General features: G+C 31.4%; 10 protein-coding genes across 10 annotated transcripts; 2 read left to right on the top strand and 8 right to left on the bottom strand.

Moving 5' to 3' along the window:
• Positions 1 to 59: 59 nt before the first annotated feature.
• Positions 60 to 251, bottom strand: TVAGG3_0404060 (Ankyrin repeat family; the record flags this gene model as incomplete). The annotated part of the gene is made up of 1 exon (XM_001316178.1): positions 60 to 251. One exon carries the CDS (start codon positions 249 to 251, stop codon positions 60 to 62), a length of 192 nt encoding a protein of 63 aa, XP_001316213.1.
• Positions 252 to 500: 249 nt separating this feature from the next.
• On the bottom strand, positions 501 to 2,087 carry TVAGG3_0404070 (protein of unknown function (DUF3447); the record flags this gene model as incomplete). The annotated part of the gene is made up of 1 exon (XM_001316179.1): positions 501 to 2,087. The coding sequence occupies one exon, from the start codon at positions 2,085 to 2,087 to the stop codon at positions 501 to 503; it is 1,587 nt and encodes a 528-aa protein (XP_001316214.1).
• A 552-nt stretch (positions 2,088 to 2,639) lies between these two features.
• Positions 2,640 to 3,811, bottom strand: TVAGG3_0404080 (cupin domain-containing protein family; the record flags this gene model as incomplete). Its single annotated transcript, XM_001316180.2, has 1 exon — positions 2,766 to 3,752. The coding sequence occupies one exon, from the start codon at positions 3,750 to 3,752 to the stop codon at positions 2,766 to 2,768; it is 987 nt and encodes a 328-aa protein (XP_001316215.1).
• Positions 3,812 to 5,738: 1,927 nt separating this feature from the next.
• Positions 5,739 to 7,350, bottom strand: TVAGG3_0404090 (uncharacterized protein; the record flags this gene model as incomplete). Its single annotated transcript, XM_001316181.1, has 1 exon — positions 5,883 to 7,130. One exon carries the CDS (start codon positions 7,128 to 7,130, stop codon positions 5,883 to 5,885), a length of 1,248 nt encoding a protein of 415 aa, XP_001316216.1.
• Positions 7,351 to 7,616: 266 nt separating this feature from the next.
• On the bottom strand, positions 7,617 to 9,168 carry TVAGG3_0404100 (armadillo (ARM) repeat-containing protein family; the record flags this gene model as incomplete). The annotated part of the gene is made up of 1 exon (XM_001316182.1): positions 7,669 to 8,409. One exon carries the CDS (start codon positions 8,407 to 8,409, stop codon positions 7,669 to 7,671), a length of 741 nt encoding a protein of 246 aa, XP_001316217.1.
• Positions 9,169 to 9,347: 179 nt separating this feature from the next.
• Positions 9,348 to 9,701, bottom strand: TVAGG3_0404110 (structural constituent of ribosome; the record flags this gene model as incomplete). Its single annotated transcript, XM_001316183.2, has 1 exon — positions 9,405 to 9,701. One exon carries the CDS (start codon positions 9,699 to 9,701, stop codon positions 9,405 to 9,407), a length of 297 nt encoding a protein of 98 aa, XP_001316218.1.
• Positions 9,702 to 12,573: 2,872 nt separating this feature from the next.
• Positions 12,574 to 14,237, top strand: TVAGG3_0404120 (DENN domain-containing family; the record flags this gene model as incomplete). The annotated part of the gene is made up of 1 exon (XM_001316184.1): positions 12,710 to 14,194. One exon carries the CDS (start codon positions 12,710 to 12,712, stop codon positions 14,192 to 14,194), a length of 1,485 nt encoding a protein of 494 aa, XP_001316219.1.
• A 670-nt stretch (positions 14,238 to 14,907) lies between these two features.
• On the top strand, positions 14,908 to 15,869 carry TVAGG3_0404130 (uncharacterized protein; the record flags this gene model as incomplete). The annotated part of the gene is made up of 1 exon (XM_001316185.2): positions 14,937 to 15,833. One exon carries the CDS (start codon positions 14,937 to 14,939, stop codon positions 15,831 to 15,833), a length of 897 nt encoding a protein of 298 aa, XP_001316220.1.
• Positions 15,870 to 16,018: 149 nt separating this feature from the next.
• TVAGG3_0404140 (uncharacterized protein) lies at positions 16,019 to 16,477 on the bottom strand (the record flags this gene model as incomplete). Its single annotated transcript, XM_001316186.1, has 1 exon — positions 16,019 to 16,477. The coding sequence occupies one exon, from the start codon at positions 16,475 to 16,477 to the stop codon at positions 16,019 to 16,021; it is 459 nt and encodes a 152-aa protein (XP_001316221.1).
• A 473-nt stretch (positions 16,478 to 16,950) lies between these two features.
• On the bottom strand, positions 16,951 to 18,506 carry TVAGG3_0404150 (microtubule binding; the record flags this gene model as incomplete). The annotated part of the gene is made up of 1 exon (XM_001316187.1): positions 17,002 to 18,366. The coding sequence occupies one exon, from the start codon at positions 18,364 to 18,366 to the stop codon at positions 17,002 to 17,004; it is 1,365 nt and encodes a 454-aa protein (XP_001316222.1).
• Positions 18,507 to 18,673: the final 167 nt, after the last annotated feature.

Genomic DNA, 18,673 nt, shown 5'->3' on the forward strand with positions numbered 1-18,673 from the left:
TTTTTCGTTGATATTTGCGCCATGCGAAATAAGAAGTTCGGCTGTTTCTTTACTTTTATTTAATGCTGCAATATGAAGAGCAGTTTTTCCATCTTTATCTTTTTCATTGATATTTGCACCATGCGAAATAAGAAGTTCGGCTGTTTCTTTACTTTTTTTAATGCTGCAACATGAAGAGCGGTTTTTCCATCTTTACCTTTTTCATTGATATTTGCACCATGCGAAATAAGAAGTTCAACAGTTTCTTTCATATTTTTTGTGTTGCATAATAAAGAGCGGTTCTTCCATTATTATCTTTTTCGTTGATATTTGCGCCATGCGAAATAAGAAGTTCGGCTGTTTCTTTACTTTTATTTAATGCTGCAATATGAAGAGCAGTTTTTCCATCTTTATCTTTTTCATTGATATTTGCACCATGCGAAATAAGAAGTTCGGCTGTTTCTTTACTTTTTTTAATGCTGCAACATGAAGAGCGGTTTTTCCATCTTTACCTTTTTCATTTATATTTGCGCCATATGAAATAAGAAGTTCGGCTGTTTCTTTACTATTATTTTGTGCTGCAACATGAAGAGCGGTTTCCCCATATTTATCTCTATCATTGATATTTGTACCATATGAAATAAGAATTTCGGCTGATTCTTTACTATTACTTTCTGCTGCAATGTGAAGAGCAATTTCTCCATAATTATCTTTTTCATTGATATTTGCACCATGTGAAATAAGAAGTTCGACAGTTTCTTTCCAATTTTTTCCTGTTGCATAAAGAAGAGCGGTTTTTCCATTATTATCTTTTTCATTGATATTTGCGCCATATGAAATAAGAAGTTCGGCTGTTTCTTTAAAATTATATTTTGCTGCAATATGAAGAGTGGTTTCTCCATTATTATCTTTTTCATTGATATTTGCGCCATATGAAATAAGAAGTTCGGCTGTTTCTTTACTATTATTTTGTGCTGCAACATGAAGAGCGGTTTTCCATATTTATCTCTATCATTGATATTTGTATCATATGAAATAAGAATTTCGGCTGATTCTTTACTATTACTTTCTGCTGCATAATGTAGAGCAGTTTTTCCAGCTTTATCTTTTTCATTGATATTTGAACCATGTGAAATAAGAAGTTTGATAGTTTCTTTGCTATTGCAGCCTGCTGCATAGCGAAGATAATTTATATTTGCACCATGTGAAAGGAAATATTCGCAAAGGGATGGAATGTCAAAATTTATTGAATAAAGAAAGCATTGGTTAATATCATTAGTTTGATCGAAATAAACTAAAAATGATTCAAGATTATTATACAATATACATTGATTTAAATCGATCATTATTTTGTACTCATTCACCAAGAAGGTAACAAAATCAATGTTATGTGAAATAATTGCACACATCATACAAATTGGATTTGGTTCTTGATATTTCAAACATTCATTCATGATTTCTGGATTTCTTCCTAAAAACGAAAGAAATAGACATTGATAAGTTATTTTTAAGTTACATTTCGTTCTTAATAACTTGAAGCAATCAACTGCTCCATAATAACAACATAATTCAAGTAATGAATATGCTTTTTTATAAGGAAATGGATACATCTCGCTTTTGAGTGTTTGATCTTCATTAAATCCTTCACTTTCAATGAGAAAGATGAAACTTTCTTTGTCATTATACATAATCGCTCTGTAAATTGTATTTTTTGTAAAAATATCAAAATTTTCTGATTCAATTATTTTGAAATCATCAGATTTGTCTAATTTAATTCCATATTCTTTATAGAACAAGTAGTTGGAAATAGTCGGAATTTTTTTGACCTCTTTAACATGATATTCATCAGATATGAGTTTGGCAAGAGATAAATATGACTTTGTATAGCGATTATTAAACGGAATGATATCCAAAATATCTTTTATTATATCCTGTGGAAGAAATTTCATTGAATCAATCAATACTGTTTTGATCATTTTGTAAATCGAGTTTAATTCTTCTTCTTTTTCAGTTTTCAGCTGATACAACATAATATATGAATCAATGTAGCATTTGTAGATACTATGTAATTCACTATATTTATTTGGATGAATGTCTTGATCAGACATGAAAAAAATTTAATAGCCATTTATTTGCATTATACAATAAAAATATCTTTAAAATTCCTTGTGAGAAAAAATGCAATGCTATAGCTGTGGAAAACAATGACCACAGAGATTTCGGATTTAATTTATAATTTTTGAGTAAGATCATGAACATCAAATAACACAGTGATACTAATTAATTCTAGAATAATACGATGTTCAAGAAAAAAACTTATATAATACAGATTTTAGCATTTTGCTGAATTAAGGCTCATTATTCATATCGTATCATATGTGTATTTTTTACATTCTTCCAGAGGTTGATCTCTCGGAACTTGTATTTGTTAATTTTAAAAATCATATGAGAAGACTCAGAATAGATCAGCAATTATGGTATTGGATTATCATTACGGATTGAGGAATTGATCCAGAAGATATTCGTATAATAATGCCATTTGGCATTTTTCCTAATTCAGAAATTGATTATTTTTAAAGATATTGTTTTGTTTCCCTGGGGATCCATTTAAAATAGGTTATATCTTGAAATAATATTAATGTAAGATATATTTAGTTTATTGGAGAATAATTAAAAATTATTTTGGAACCAAACTGTTGTAAAGTTCATCAGAAACCGGTTCAAGCCACTCTGTTGATGATTTTTCGGCGTGTGGCTGGATGGAAATATGAGCGAACCATGTTTCTTTAGATGCGCCATTCCAATTGCTTGACTTCTGGTGGAATTTCAACAACATCACCAGATCTTAAGAACCTTGGTTCCTTTCCTTCTTCCTGGTACCAACCAAAGCCATCGGTGACAAGTAAGATCTGATTTCCTCCGTGGTGAATGTGCCAATCGTTTCTGCTTCCTGGTTCAAATGTAACATTTAGAACTGTAGCACCTTGGTTTGAAAGTTGATTAAGATAACTTGTACCTGTGAAGAACTTGGCGTAATCAACGTTCTTTTTGCCTAAGTCAAATTGACCAGAATATGGTCTCTCTTCATTTCTGGCAGCCTTTGGTGTGTATTTGAGCCATAATCCGTTTCTGCTGAGTCTATCAATTGACTTGAGCTCAAATTCAACTGGCGAATTCTCAACAATTTGTGGAGCCTTCTCAAACAATGTTAATGACTTGTTTGCACCATCACCAGCAGCTACTAAGCAGATTGATAATTCATCAACAATACCAGCTTGAACAAATGACCAGTTAATTGTAGCTCCACCAAGAACACCAAGAGTGTTGATGCCGAATTTCTGCTTCAAAGCTTTAGCAGCTGGTACAACATCAACATGATCCTTGCCCGCGATGATGTAAGAGATATTGAGTCTTCTTAAGTAATTTCTGTATTGAGGGGATGCCTTTTCTGAAAGGATTTCAATAACATCGGATTTCTGGATGTATGGTGTTTCGAAATAATTGTTCTTCCATCCGACTTTGCCTGCTGAGTCAGGAACAACGAGGAATGGAGCCTTTGCACCTTTTGCAATAAAATCACCCTCTGGAACATCTTTCTCATCTGGATTGAGGACTGGCTGTTCAGTATTCATTTCAGTTACAGTTTTAGTTCCGCACATAAAAGCATCTGGTTTGAAAAAGTTATTTGTCCAAACATAATCTGTTAAAACTCCCATTGCATTTTCTGTTTCCATGAATTTACCAATGATCTTTCCATCAAGGGATGTAGCCATGTGGATGTAGATGAACGGTCTTTCTTGAGACTTTCTAGAAAAATGAACTTGCAATTTTCCTCAGAAATTTTATAATAAATTTTGAATGTGAATTCACACATGATTTGGGTTCGATATTTGAATTGAAATGGAAAATTAAGGGCATTTATTCTTGTATATGAATACGCATTATTTTTCAGCAATTATTTTTTGTCAATTCCGATAACTTCATATCAAAATTGAAAGAAAGAATTCAATACAACCGATTTACCCACGCTACTCAAATTAAATAGCCAATGCACTTAGTGAAGTAAAATGAGTTCACCTCGTTTATAAGAAATTCTGGAATTTTAATCAGTACAATAATCTAGTACAGCTTCATTTTTCTGAAGTTCAGAGAGGATATAAAAAATTCAAAGGGCAGATTAACCTCTTACATTTGGATTTTCTATTTTTAAATTATTTTGGAGGCCGTTTTAATGAAAAATAGCATTGAAATACATATGCGTGTATATAGAATGACATTGCCAAAATAATATAAATAATTTTTTTCAGAATTTCAAAAATAATTAACAATATATCATACATTTTTCCAAAAGGTTATACATACACTAATCATTATTATATTCTTTATCATATTTTAATTGTAATATCATTCATTTTATTATATTTTTATGATAAAATTTCATATTTGAATAAAATAAATGATATATGCATATATATTTACTCTCTAAATCATGTTTGTGATGACATATATCAACTTTAACATATAATTTCCATCATTTTTGTCATGTGAAAAACTAATCAATATCAATTTTTATTAATTTCAATGAATTACGTTTCTCAATGCCTCTTCTATTGAAAGATTGTTGTATTGTATATTTATGATGTTTGTGATAAGCAGTTTCACTTTGTTTTCACCAGAATCATTCAGGCTTCTTGTCTATAGTTTGTTCATTAGGGAATATAAAATCAGATTTTTGTTCGTTTTAAAAAAGTGACGTTTTTGAAAAAAAAAAGCATCAAATCATTTTTATTACTGATTAACACATTTGTTAGTTTTAGTATTATGAATATATAATGACTCTCACTAACATGACAAATTGCGATGTTTCTTTGTCATATTTAGAGAATCCTATTGATCAAAATGAGCAAGTAAATATTTCTTCAGGTACTGGACTTTCAATTGGGTTATCTCCAATACGAAAAGGAAATCTATATTTTGAAGCAACAGGACATGTTGGGAGTAGATCATTCGCAATTGGTTATAAAATTGGCAATAATCAATTGCTCTTGCATCCTCAAGGTGACATGAATTTTCGTGGCTATGATAGTTCATTACAATTTACTGGAGAGACATTGAATAATACTTTAAGATTTTTCCCTCTCAAATATTCCTTCCCTGTCAACGAGACAGTAGGTCTTGGCCTATGTATTGAAAATAAAACCTTAGTGATTGTAAAAGGAAATATGTTCGAAACAATCAAAATTAATTTTCCAGATAATAGCAAAATTACGCCTGTTGTGCGTGAAACCCAATCTAATAATGTATGGGACGTTGTTTCAGTTAATTTTGGAACGAAATATCCTTTTGAATATTATTTTCCTGGATATAGTCCTTTCTGTCTTGCAGAAAGCATGTATTTGCCATCTTGTCGTAGATTTAGTACTATTTGCCATCTTGTCGTAGATTTAGTACTGCAGTTCAAATTGTTTTATGATTTTACTTCATTGATAAATAAACCATTAAATCATATGGATTATTTTTATGCTTTGTCTGTGAAATTGTGCATATGTTTTTATAAGCTATCCATGATATGAATTGAATATCAAAAAGATATAATAATTAGTAATATTTTTCCAATCCTTAACGTGTAGTATTATTATTCATATGATAATAGAATGATTATTTCAAGTTAATAGATAAATAGTATATTATCACAAAATTGAAATTCATTGTATTAATCAGAAACAATTCTATGCATATATAAAGTACTTCTCTTTAATTATTTACTAAAATAATGTATACATGGAGTTTTCATTAGATCCCCAGATTATTATTGTAAAATTTAAAACGAAAATAAGAAATAAATGTTTAAAACAAGCAAAGAACTTAATAAATAATAGAACATGAGATCATCAACCGCAGAGTTATCTTGTTGTTTTCGCTGGCTGAGCAGTTTGTGGTCTTGCTTGAACTGGGAGATCTTCTGGGAGGGGATCTTCGTTTCCATGTCTAAAGTCATAAGCTGCGGACATTTCTGAGGTGTAAAGAACTTTGAGTTTCTGATTTTGTTCTTGAACAGCGTCAACTCTATTCTTCCAGTCTGTCATTCTTGTAACAAGGCCAATCATCGTGATATCCTTAAGAGAACCACTCTTTCCACAAGCATTTAAGATTAAAAATGCTCCTGGAACAGGATCTTTCGGCTTTTTGTCTTTCTTATTGCCTTGGTTCTTATCCTTATCGTCTGCCTGGGTGGACTTAAGTTTTGAGTAGTTGATTGTAACATTCAAAACAGGATTTCCGGAAATATCAAGATGCTTCAAATGAGCAGCTTTCATAATGAAATTTGAAATGGCGCGACCTGCTTCATCTCCAATTGAGTTTCCTGAAAGATCTAAGGTCTTAAGATGAGGTGAATCTGACAATGGGCGTAATAACGAAATCGTTTGTTCTGATGTAAGGGCGTTCTTTGATAAATTGACAATAGAAATGGTTGAACTTTTCGCTATATTTTGTCCAAGTGTCAACGCTAGCTTTTTACCGCCAGTATGTAATCTATTTGCAGAAAGATCAAGCATTCTAAGCTTTTGACCCATTGGTATAGCTTTGGCAAAGTCGATTACAGAATTTCCTAAACCGCAGTTTGATAAATAAATGTTCTGTAAAGTATAACAGTTTTGAACTACAGTTGCGAGGGCTTTTCCGAGAAGCATGCAACCTGTATTTGATATATTGAGTGATTCAAGTGCTTTGCTCTCTGATAAACCCTCTAGTATCTGAGACATGGCTTTAGATCTGATATGAGTATTATTAGAAAGATCGAGAGACGAAAGATTATCAGAATTCTTAATTAATTCGGCTAATGGATCGATACATGTATCGCCTAAACCATTATCGCAAAGATCTAATTCACTTATTGTTTTGAGCCTTAATAGAACCTGGAGAATGATATCAATATGCTTGCCTATTTTGTAGTGTTTGAATTTGGCTGAGTATTCTGATCCATCACATAGAGGTTTCATAGCCGATAAAACCGGAACTGGTGGATTTTGCGAATAACAGAGTTTCTGGTAATATGACCAATTGTCCATCATATCTTCATCAATTTCTGGTTCGATTGGAGCAAAATCATAGCCATATGGATCTGGTTTTTGAGGACTTAAAGTACTCATAATAAAATTTAGAAAAAACGAGAAAAGTGACAAATAAAAATTGAGCACTACGTCTGAAAAGTAAGAAATTTGCTGATATCCAATATGCAAATTGCCCCTATTCAAAAATACTTGATGTTGGTTTGGAAAATTTTTGTTCGTTATTAAACTGAAAATAAAAATCAGGGATTTTAAGGATTTCGAATATGGCAATAGCTTTGATTGCATAAGTACATAATTGGAAGAATAACAATTTTAATAAAACTGTTTTATGAATTGAGAAATTAATCGATTACTTCATGCAATAGTGAAAGGATTGAAGATTGATCTTGCACACAATATCAAAGCTAACTGTTCAATAGAATATGCTATTCTCTGGGACATTATCAGGACAATATCAAATGATGAGCAAATATTAGTTCACCAAACCTATAAAATGATCGGTATCATTGTAAAATGAACGATTGCGAAGAAATTTTTTGTAGTTAAAATATTTTAGAGAATTTATCTCATATAAAAACAAAATTTATTCAAATATATTATGCAAAACAAAAGAAATTCACGGATCTTCGCTATATTTTTCGATAATTGAGTCAAAATCGTAAGTAGAAAACAAATCTTGTATTTCTTCATTATCTTGCTCTGCATTTCTAATTCTATAAAGTGCTTCTGCTATATGAACAATGTTTTCGCTAGGAATCTCAGTAGTGCACAAATCTAAAATGTTTTCAACCATTTCTGGGTTATTTGAAAATTTTTCCAGAGAATTGTCATCACATGATTGAATTAGAGTGGTCAAAGTTTGTGCTGACGTGATTTTTTCAAAGAAATTTCCCTCATCTAACGAATTTGTCAAAAGAGGAATTAAATCTAAACTTAAAAAGAAAGAAGACAAACTTTGATCAGCAGAAAGCATTTCGTTTATGATGAGGAACACCGTATTCGATCCTGTCTTAAGCAAAGCGTTGAAATCTAATTCATTCAACATTAAATCTATAAAAACATGATTTGTATCTTTTCTAACCATCTGCATAAGAATATCTAAAAAGCAATCTACGTTTCGTCCAAATAACGAAGGGAAAATTGCAAAAATAATAGAAAAAATATTTGATTCAAGTAAATGATCAAAATTTGAATCAAATTCGGATATTTGGATGATTAGATTTAATATAAGATGTAATATTTCTTCTCTAGATATTGGATCTCCTGCATCTGGATCATTAAATCTGATTGCAATTGATTTGAGATGATCTATAATCATTGATGCGATCGATGTGTTTGAAGTGATCACTTCTTCCATAAACAAGGCATTTAATAGTAGTAAAATTGATTCTATGATAGAATCATCTTCAATTTCCATAAGTGTGGAACAAAGATGATTCAAAATGTCATTATCGCATAAATAAACTCTTGCTTCTGGTACATCATAGCAAATATTTGAAAATATATGCAAGAAAGTTGAATATTGATCAAAATTTAATTTTTGTGATGTAAAAATCGAAAGGAGATTTTCGAATATCCCTTTTTGGAATATGAGTTCTGTTATTTTTGTTGAGAATCGCGTTACAGCCTGGTAAAAATTAATTGCCGATGAAAGTAATTCTGGAATATCGATTACAAGGCATTCTTGGAGTCTGGTTAGTACATCGTTCTCGATTATATAGTTAATAAAGTCTTCTTTGAAAACTGTTAGTTGATCAATCTGAGATATGAGTTCATTCAAGTGGATTACGGTACTCTCACTTTCTTTAGCATCTATAGCCGTGCAAATTTCGTTGATTTTGTTAATAAACCATTCATCTTGAATTGCAAATGTTGATTCAAGTGGTAATTTGTTTTGGTACTTGAAATTTAGAACTTCTGTATTTTTACAATTCCTAATATAATCATTAATTTTTTGAGTCCTGAGTTTCCTTGCTATATCATCGCAAAATAAAGTTGCTGGTTTCAAAAGAAATGGCAAATCAAGCAGTTAACGGCAACTTTGTATGGTAGTACTTCATTGTAATATATATATTTGGATCAATGCCTGTAATAAATTTAAAAAATTATATGCAAGCAAAAATCCAGAATTAAGATATCATGAAGAGTATGAAAATATAGAATAAAATAACAAAAAAGTAATGAATCATTTCTAAATCAAAGGAGAAAAAAATATCAAAAAATAGTATTAAAAAATTAGGTTTGGAAGATAGCGATATTAAAAGCATCCTATCCGTAAAGCATTATATTGAATTCCTTTGATGAAATTTTGTTTGATTATTTTCGATTTATTATTCTAAGCAAAATAAAGTTTTATTCAGCCTTCTTGTCAAGGACGATAACTTCAAGGGACTCTGGGATAGAGTTCTGAACAAGTTCGACAAACTTTGGCTTAACTGTAAGTGTATAAAGATACTTTGTTGTGCGAAGTTTGAACTTTGTGTTCTCATCACTTGACTTTTTAACCTTGACCCACTTGGCATCAGAGCGGGCGGCAAGAGCGAGGAATTCCTTTGGTGTTGTAACCTGCTTTGGCATCGAGGTAAAGAAAGGCCAGCCCACTTTACGAAACCGTTTTTCATTTTTATTGGCGTGAAGAGTCCCAATCATTTTAATCCGAAAAGTGATCAATGGACGGTGTGATACATGAATATTTTGATGGAAGTCATGAATTCTTCTTTTTGGGCAAATTTGAATTCTTATTAAGTTGATTATTCTATAATTTAACGGTATTCTTGCTTACATGAGCTGCAACTCTTGGTTGCTCCTTTGTTGTTGCATGATTTTCTGATAGTTAAATATTATTTTTATCAAGTTAAAGAATTCGGGGCTGAAATAGTGTTAATGAAATATTTATTAAGCTTTGGTTATATATATTCTATGAATGTAGTTTTCTTATGTTATATATAACAATTGCACAAAAACAAAATTTAGAATCATTAATGAATCTGGAATTTTGTAACATACGATTATTTTTCCATTGAAAAAAATTCGCCAAAAACCTGATATGTGTAATCTTTGTTATGTATTCTTTATATGAATTTTTTTCAATAAAAATAATCGTACACTACAAAAATTCCTTAGATTCACCTCTGAATTCCAAATGATAATTTTGTAGCGTTTTTAGAAAAAATGCTCGCTCGCTGGCGCTCCCTTCGCATTTTTTCTAAAAACGCTACAAAATTATAAAATTAGGAACAAGGACACTTTGATCGACTCTAAGAAGTTCATCAGAGATTCGCAGACACAGTACAACGTCATCAGAAAGCAGATACAGCAAGGAGTGAGTGTTTTCGACGTCATCGGACTCACATCTCAGCAGATCCGCCCTGAGACAATCGATGTCATCAGAGACAGCGAAAACAGAGAATGACGAGTCAAACAAAGTCGCTTTCGATTTCGGTGAAGAGTCGTTTGTTGACCAGAAACTGAACGACTACCAAGTCCCAAGTTTCTCTTACATCAACAGCCAGAACGTTGTCTCTGCGGCGACCTTACTTTCTTGGCTCGCGAGTACTGGAGAAACTCTTCCCATGACTCTGACGTCAATGAAGTCCTCCCTCTGAGATTCGTCAGCCTCTTCAGCGTTTGCTCACTTTTGTCACAGACTTTGTCTAAAGTTGACTCTTCTTTCGACAGAGAGATTGATGACGCAACAAAGCAGTTCCACACATCGTACTCTTTCATGAAGATGCAGACACACATTCACGAACACCACTCAACAAACATCCCGCTCTCTTCTGTATTCAACTTGCCTGAATACAAATCTTTCTCTAATAAATAAACAAATATTAATATTTTATATATTCATGACATTGTTATGTTCGCTAGTTGTATGATTGATGAATTTTTCAGCATCTCAATCTTTCCTTTGATGTATTATGGATGCACTCCAATGTCATCTTCATCTTCTTGTTCTTTTATTGAAATGTTTGTTGCCTCGCAATTTCCTGTTGAAAAATGAGACAAATGCAAATCAAAAGGTCCCGTTGTTGAAACAATAATTGCATTTCCTGTATTTGAAACTTCGTTATTATCAAAATAACATTTAGTAACAGTTGGAGATAAGTTATCAAACAATTTATTTCCTGTATTATTAATGAAACAACATTCAGTGAATGATGTTGTTGAATCACAACAAAGAACTCCATCAGTTCCTTTCATTTTATTCATCATATAATTGCATCTTTTAATAGAGATAACTCCAAGTGCATTATAAACAACACCTTGGTATGACGAACTACAGTTTATTACTGTGCTGAAATTTAAATTTGATTCAACTGATGGACTTTCTATTGCATATCCTGCACCACACCAAATATCATGAAATGAAGAATTTATGTTATTGATTTGGGAATTTCCATTTAAATGATAAAATGAACAAAGACTAGCTGAGCAGCTTGAAATAGAAGATTCGAATAAAAATTTTCTTCCTGATGATTCAACTCTCGAAAATCCTCCAAAATTACTTGCTGATGAAAAAGTGCAGCAAATTTTGGATTGGACACATTCACCATTTAGTATATAGAGACTACCACCATCTGCATTGGCGTTATTTTTAAAAAACGAGCAGGAAGAAATTAATGTTTTACTACTTGATGTTTTTAATCGGATTACACCATTTTGCTGAAGGAAAGAAAACAAAGTATTATCAATGAAGTAATTTCCTTCATTGGTAATCGTTTCATTTTTGTTTTTATTTTGGTATTGGTTAGTTCCGTAAACATCTTCAAATGTGTAATCTAAGTGGAAGTTTCTCTTATGTTTTTCACTAATTCGGTGCGATGTTTGGTTTCGTAGTGGTAGAATAAAGTCCTTTGAAACTCATCAGAGTATATTAAAATATTGAATGGTTTACAATTAAATTATTGAATGGAAATTAGAACTCTATTATTGTTCAATATGTTATAGATACGAATCAGTAGTTCGGCCAACTAATAGATTAGCAAGCATAATCTGCAAGATTGAACAAAACCTTGAATATCCAAACAATGAAAACAATAATTTTGCCACAAATTATTATTATTTTCGATAAATGAACTAATTTATATTTTTCTTTCTATTTCCTTGTAATTCTTTTGTATTTAATTGGAAAATCACAAAATATTAACGTTTATAAACTATTGGCATGCGACAATTCATATCTGGTATTGTTGTATCATATAACTCTGTAATATTTTTGAATTTGATTGCATCTGCTGGTTCTGCAGCTGACGAAGCAGATTTAGAATATGAATTCGCTTAACAACTTGATGCAGTGATGTATCCAGCACCATTTTTCGCAACAAACAATGATTGAACATCTGTATTTCATAATTTCTAAACCACATAGTTATACTTAATTTTATTTCGCAACAAACAATAGTTATACATACAAACATACATAACAATTCCGTCTAAGACACTCTTCTCATTGGCAGCAAATAATATTGAGGGCAAAATTCAAATGTAAGATTGCACTACACTCTTCTGAAAAATTTCATGATCCCTCACAAAAATTTCGGATCGGGATCTTCAAGGGGTTTTTACATAGCATTTGAACTCAACGATTTAAGATTTATTTTATTACAATCAAAAATTTTTTGATTCAATTTTGAATTCATTTTTTAGTGATAAATATGGATAATGAACAATTCAACAGCTTAAGACTTATTTCTGCCTTCCGTAGAAAAACTGAGGGCACAAAGATCTCGAAAAGCCCTACTAACGATTCGTTTGTTTCTCCTTCAGAATTCAAATTAGATCCGAATTTAATGACTAGAATGTACTTTACTGGTGTTTGTCCATGGAAAGATATATCTACGCCTCATTTATTCTACACAATTCCATTTGATCACTCGCTAGATGACCCTGTTTCAAAATTTATTTTTCCGAACGGTTGTAGACACGAAAAACTCCAATTTCATACAACAGGTGATTTAATAAAAGAAATTATCACACTCCCGGATATTAATGACCTCGAATTTTTTACGTTATATTTTCCAACCATCGAAGCAGCCCCATTTTTCCATTGTTGTGTGTTCATGGGTAATCCATTCAGCATGCCCTCGTTTACTCACGATCTAAATATTGAAGATCTTTTTTCTTTGATTCAAAATCATTCAATGCCTTCAACGGAAATGGCAATTTGCATTCAAAGTCAATATAAAAACGCTACAGTATTCTACGAGTTCATGAAATGGATAATAGAAAGCGAAAGAATCGGAAGAATGTCGATAACCCCATTTTTAGAACTTTTTATCCAATTAAATTCAATTACAATGACAAACGTTGAAAAAATGTTTGGCCCTGATGCTTCAAAATTATGGCCGGATATGCACAGACAAAGAATTTTAACAGTTTTACCAAATTGTATTTATTCTATGCTTCCTGACATCGGAGACAAGTTTATTATAGACTATCCACCATTCCCGAACTTCGAGTGGCAAAGAGATTCCGGATTGAAGGGAGATTTATTATTTTTCAAGAATTGTCTTGAAAAATTAGTTGAAAAATTCGAACCAATGGAATATATCAGTTTGCTTTCAGCTCTTTTAGCTGAAAGAACAATAATTGTATATAGTTCTAGTAGATCTGTTGTTGCAAATTCGATTTACGCTTTGCATGCGATGTTATTACCATTAAACTGGGTTTCTACGACTATTTCGTTGTTACCTGCTGATCTAATGGATATATTGGACTCTCCTGCCCCTCTAATTGCAGGAGAAACAATGTGGCCGATTGTATCTCCGAAAGATGCTGTTGTATTAAACTTGGATAAGTGTGAATACACTTTTCCGAAGGACCTTGTGATGTATCCAACAGCATCACAGCTAAAGAAGCGATTGAAACCTTTGTTTGTCGAAAAAAAGATTCCGGAAATTATTAATTTGACAAGTATGACGATTAAAGAGCTGATATTCCCTGTAAAGGTATCAATTATGACTGACTATACAGATAAAAATAATCCTGGCTCAAGATTCGTTTACGAACTCTTTATGAAGAATTTTCCAGTAACTTCAAGGAAATTCATCGATGCAATGGCTTCTACTCAAATGCTTAGGTTCTATATAGAATTAGAATGCAGGAAAAAGTCATCAGAATTTTTAATTCCTAGCTCATAAAAATTGATTTTGTTTTGTTTTGTAAAAACATGTTCATATATTTAGTAAAATGGTTTGTTTTTAATATATTTGATTGACATTCATTCAATTCTTAATTCTTTTGAAATGAATAAAAATTCATTATCGTGATTGCAAAAATTATTCAATGTTTATCTCATTCAATAACTTTTTGCACATTTTATTATTATATCAACATCGATATTGAGTAAAAAAGATCAAATGCAAAAATATAAAAACAAATATCATGGATTTATGATGTTATACAAGATTACTCATTATATTTTCATGTGTTTATGATGTTGACAAAATATAAGTATCTGTTAAACTTAATTAGACAAGATTTTTTTGCCAATCACTCCAAATCACATGATTTTATGAATATATGTCAAGCATCACATACAATTAATAATAATATTTTTTATTTTCAAAAAGGTATTTTTAATGGGCCAAAAATTGAAAATTTTTAATTTCTCTAGTTTCTAGCCAGAATCAATATAGAGTTCATATGCAAAAAGTGAAACTACTATGGTGTGGAAAAAAATATCAAAGTTCCCCACTTAAACACTATATATATATAAAATTTGGAATCAAATGTTTGAAATTTATGCTGGAGAATATCGTCATTATTAAGTTGTATAGTATAGTATTTTAATTTGATTGACAATGTTCATCTATCTTAAATATCAAGAGCAATCTCTGAAGTTGGCCGATCCTTTCTCTCAAAAAAAAAATTCTAAAAAAAATGGGAGCATTACAAAGTACTCCTGAGCAGAAAGCTCCAGAATTAGTCGGTGATTTTGATACACTTCTTGGCAAAGTCACTGATGTTGCCTCTTTAAACTTAATAAATGGCTTTGAATTCACTCATGTTTATCAACCTCAACCATCGCACAGTATCGTTCAAACAATTTCTATTTCTCCAAGAATCCATCCTGTTGAGCTTGCTGCTCAAGCTGGAGAAAAAGTAATTCCAGGAAATTATAGTGCTGTTTTCGTTGGAACAGTTAGTGATATGGAATATCGTGTTGCATTACCACTCTTTGGCTCACCTAACGTTCAACTTACAGTTCCTCTTTCACAATACAGCAAAACATCTTTATATGTTGATTGCACGTTAAATCCTGGAATTACAGGCTACTTAAAGTATAGAGGACCAAAGGTAGCCTCAGAATTTGCATTCTCTGCTTCAAATTACTTCACACAAGGTAACATTATCGCTAATTTTTCAACAATGTACAAGAAAACATTGTTTGGCGCTATAATTCAAAAGCCTCTTTTCAGTGCAGGCTATGTTTTCAGAGCAGGCTGCGCAACAGACTTCGGAAAGTTCAATGATGGAATTTTCCTCTCTCTTGAACCAAAATTACGTATTAACAAATCGATAACATACAGTCCGAACGAGGATACAACTGGTGGCATACAACTTGATATCCTTCCATCAGAACTTCGTGCCAAATCTGCATTTTTCATCAATCGCAACTTTGCCATGACCGTCTTTGCATTTAACGTTACAAGTGATGCTACAATCTCTTCTTCCCTCCAGAGAAGATTCGGAAAGGGCTACCAGATGACTCTAACTTCACAAGCTGATATATTCAGAAAGCATTATAACTTTGGACTTGGTCTTGTTTTTGCATAATTATAATAAAGCTATTTATAAAGATTTGTATCATTTAATTTTCTTTTTTTCATAAAAATTCAAAATTTTATCAAAATATTTTTAAAAAACTCTTAATTTCTATTTCTAAAACTAACACAATATGTAAATGATATCGATCTTTATGATAGTAAACAATAAAACAAACAAAATAAAATATTCGAATATTAATTCTTCTTTGGAGCGATTGTAACGTTAACAGTTGCTTTTCCTTTATCTGGTGATGGTCCTTTTGATTTCTTTTTTGTAGTTTTTGCATTATTTTTGGCGGTATATGATTTATGAAGTAATTTTGCATGTTCAACTTCTGCTTTAAGATCTTTTATTTCTGTAGTTAAAACTCTATTCTCTTCTGTATATTTGTGGATTTCAAGCATAATCATTTTTCTTCTTTCCATTCTTATTTTAGTTTGCTGGTTACCTTCTGTTTCTAATTCTTTCTCTAGGTTTTTTCTTAAAACATCGAATCCTCTTTCTTCATGAGATTTTGTTTTAAGCAGCGAATTCATTGCTTCTGTTGTTTCATTTAGTTGATTTTGCAACAATATGTTTTGCATATTAATTGCTCTGTTCTCTTGTCTTAGCTGTAATAGTTTTGCTTTGAGTTCTTCGACGTTTTCTCCCATTTCCAAAAAATTTAACGTCTTTGTTCTTTAGTAAAATCTCTTTGAGTCTCAGACACGTTTTGTTTATATTTGTCTTTTCATTCGTGTTCACATTACTATACTGTAGTTATATTAATGATAATGCAATTATTTATTGCAGATTGATTCAAAAATATAAATATTTTTCTTTAATGCAAGTGTTTATGAAACAAGCGGCATGAAAATAAAATTTCTAAGTATTATTGTGAAATATTGCAAATTTGAAATTAAGAATATCCAATGAAAAACTTATATAATTAGATATATTTATTCAAAATTCAAAATTTTTAGGATTTTTTTTGAATGACTTAAATGCATTTTTATATGAAATATATCAATCACATGGCCAAGTATTTCGTTTTCTAGTTACATTAATCAAATTATCACATAATATTGAAATCTCATATATAGAAAATATGTCAATTTAGCGATATTTCAAAAAGAAGCTAATTTACATTGTTTTGTATGTATGAAAGATATTTATTAAAAAATAAAAACAACATATTTCAATTCATATATCCAGGAAGAATAAATGGCGCGCGCTGATTAAGAGGAATCTGTCTTGTCTTTGTCTTATTAGAGATAGTCTGTCGCTTCATCTTCTGAGAAGCAGGCTCCTTTTCTTGCATTTCTCTAATTTCTTCCAAAAGATTAACTCCATTCCACATAAATGGTTCTCCATAAGTTTCTTCATAATCTTCAAGCATTCCGACCATCTGTTCGTGGATTTTAGGTAATTCATTTGCATATCTACGTCTAACTCTTTCTTCTTGCATTAAACTGCTTGCAACACCACCTCTTCTTGATGTGAGTCTTCCTGGATCATTTGCAATTGCAGATTGGTCATTGTAACTGTTAATAATATCATCTCTTTGAGCAATAAGGGCAAGAAGTGGCTGAATGCTCTCTTTGAGGTTCTCAAGACGCAAAACTTCGCTTTCAAGTGCAATGAGAGTACGCTTGTTCGGAGATGATGCATAAAAGAATGGGAAAGAAGATTTACTTGGAGTTTCCATATTAAGCTCTCCCCAAAGACGTAATAATTCATTTTTAAGCGATTCAACAACTTGTCCGAGATTCTGTTCTTTCTCTTCATTCAAATCATCCAATCTTTTATGTAAATCTGAAACTGCAGCATCACTGAAAACTGTAATCCTCTGGCTACTAACACGCTTGCCAAGAAGTCTTTCTAATCGACGTATTTCTTTGATCGTTGCTTGTGAGTCTTCGTAGTTATTATTGTATTGATCGGTTAATTCTTGTAATTCGTCCTGAAGAGATTCAATTGTAGGATCACCACACGTTTCTGGCTTGACAAATTGCTCTAATCCAAGTAAATTATGAAGTTCAGTCAGTTTCTTCGAAAGATTATTGACAATTTCTTCATTTTCGGAAATTATGCTGTCGAGTTCATTGATTTTATTGCTAATTAGTTCGATTTTATCAGATCTGAATATATCTCCCTTTTCAGCGAATTCGCCTCGTTCAGTAATTTCTAATTTGTTAAAGCATGTATTGAGTTTGACATACAATTGCTCGAACTCGTTCTTTTGTGTGGCAGTAATTTCTGTTAAATCGTTTAAATAAACCTTTGCAGAATCGATTCTTTCATTTAATGAAGCTGAAGGATTCATTTTATAACCTGATTGAACACCAGAAAACTCTTCAAGTTCTCTTATTTGCTTTTCTATTCCTTCTGCTTCGTTTTTAAAATCACATACTTTTTGATAAGTTTGATTGAGAAAATCACAACATAAACCTTCTATTTTTTCCATGAGAAGCTTATACTGCTCATTTACTTGCTCCTCTGTAAGACCCATCTGTGAAAAAAGTTCATCAAGCTGCTCTTCAATGCGAAGATCAACTTTCATTTGAAAAAAAAATTGCCGTTTTTTATTTTGATTTCCAAACAAATAGGTATTAGGTTTTCATAAAGCATTGACAATATTTGGACATTTTAAGGCATATCATCCTATCAATTTAACATGAATTTTGCAATTTGGCTGATTTTGAATTCGTATTTCCTATTTTACTTTGCAAAATTTCTTCTAATAACAACACATATACAATTTGAACAAAATACTAATGAATCATAATTCAATTCATGATGATAAGAATTGATCTTTCAATTCAGTGTTATACCATCATTCCTACACATAACTCTCATGATATGAACAG

Source organism: Trichomonas vaginalis, chromosome V (genome assembly GCF_026262505.1).
Source record: "Trichomonas vaginalis G3 chromosome V, whole genome shotgun sequence".
Taxonomy (NCBI): Eukaryota; Parabasalia; order Trichomonadida; family Trichomonadidae; genus Trichomonas; species Trichomonas vaginalis.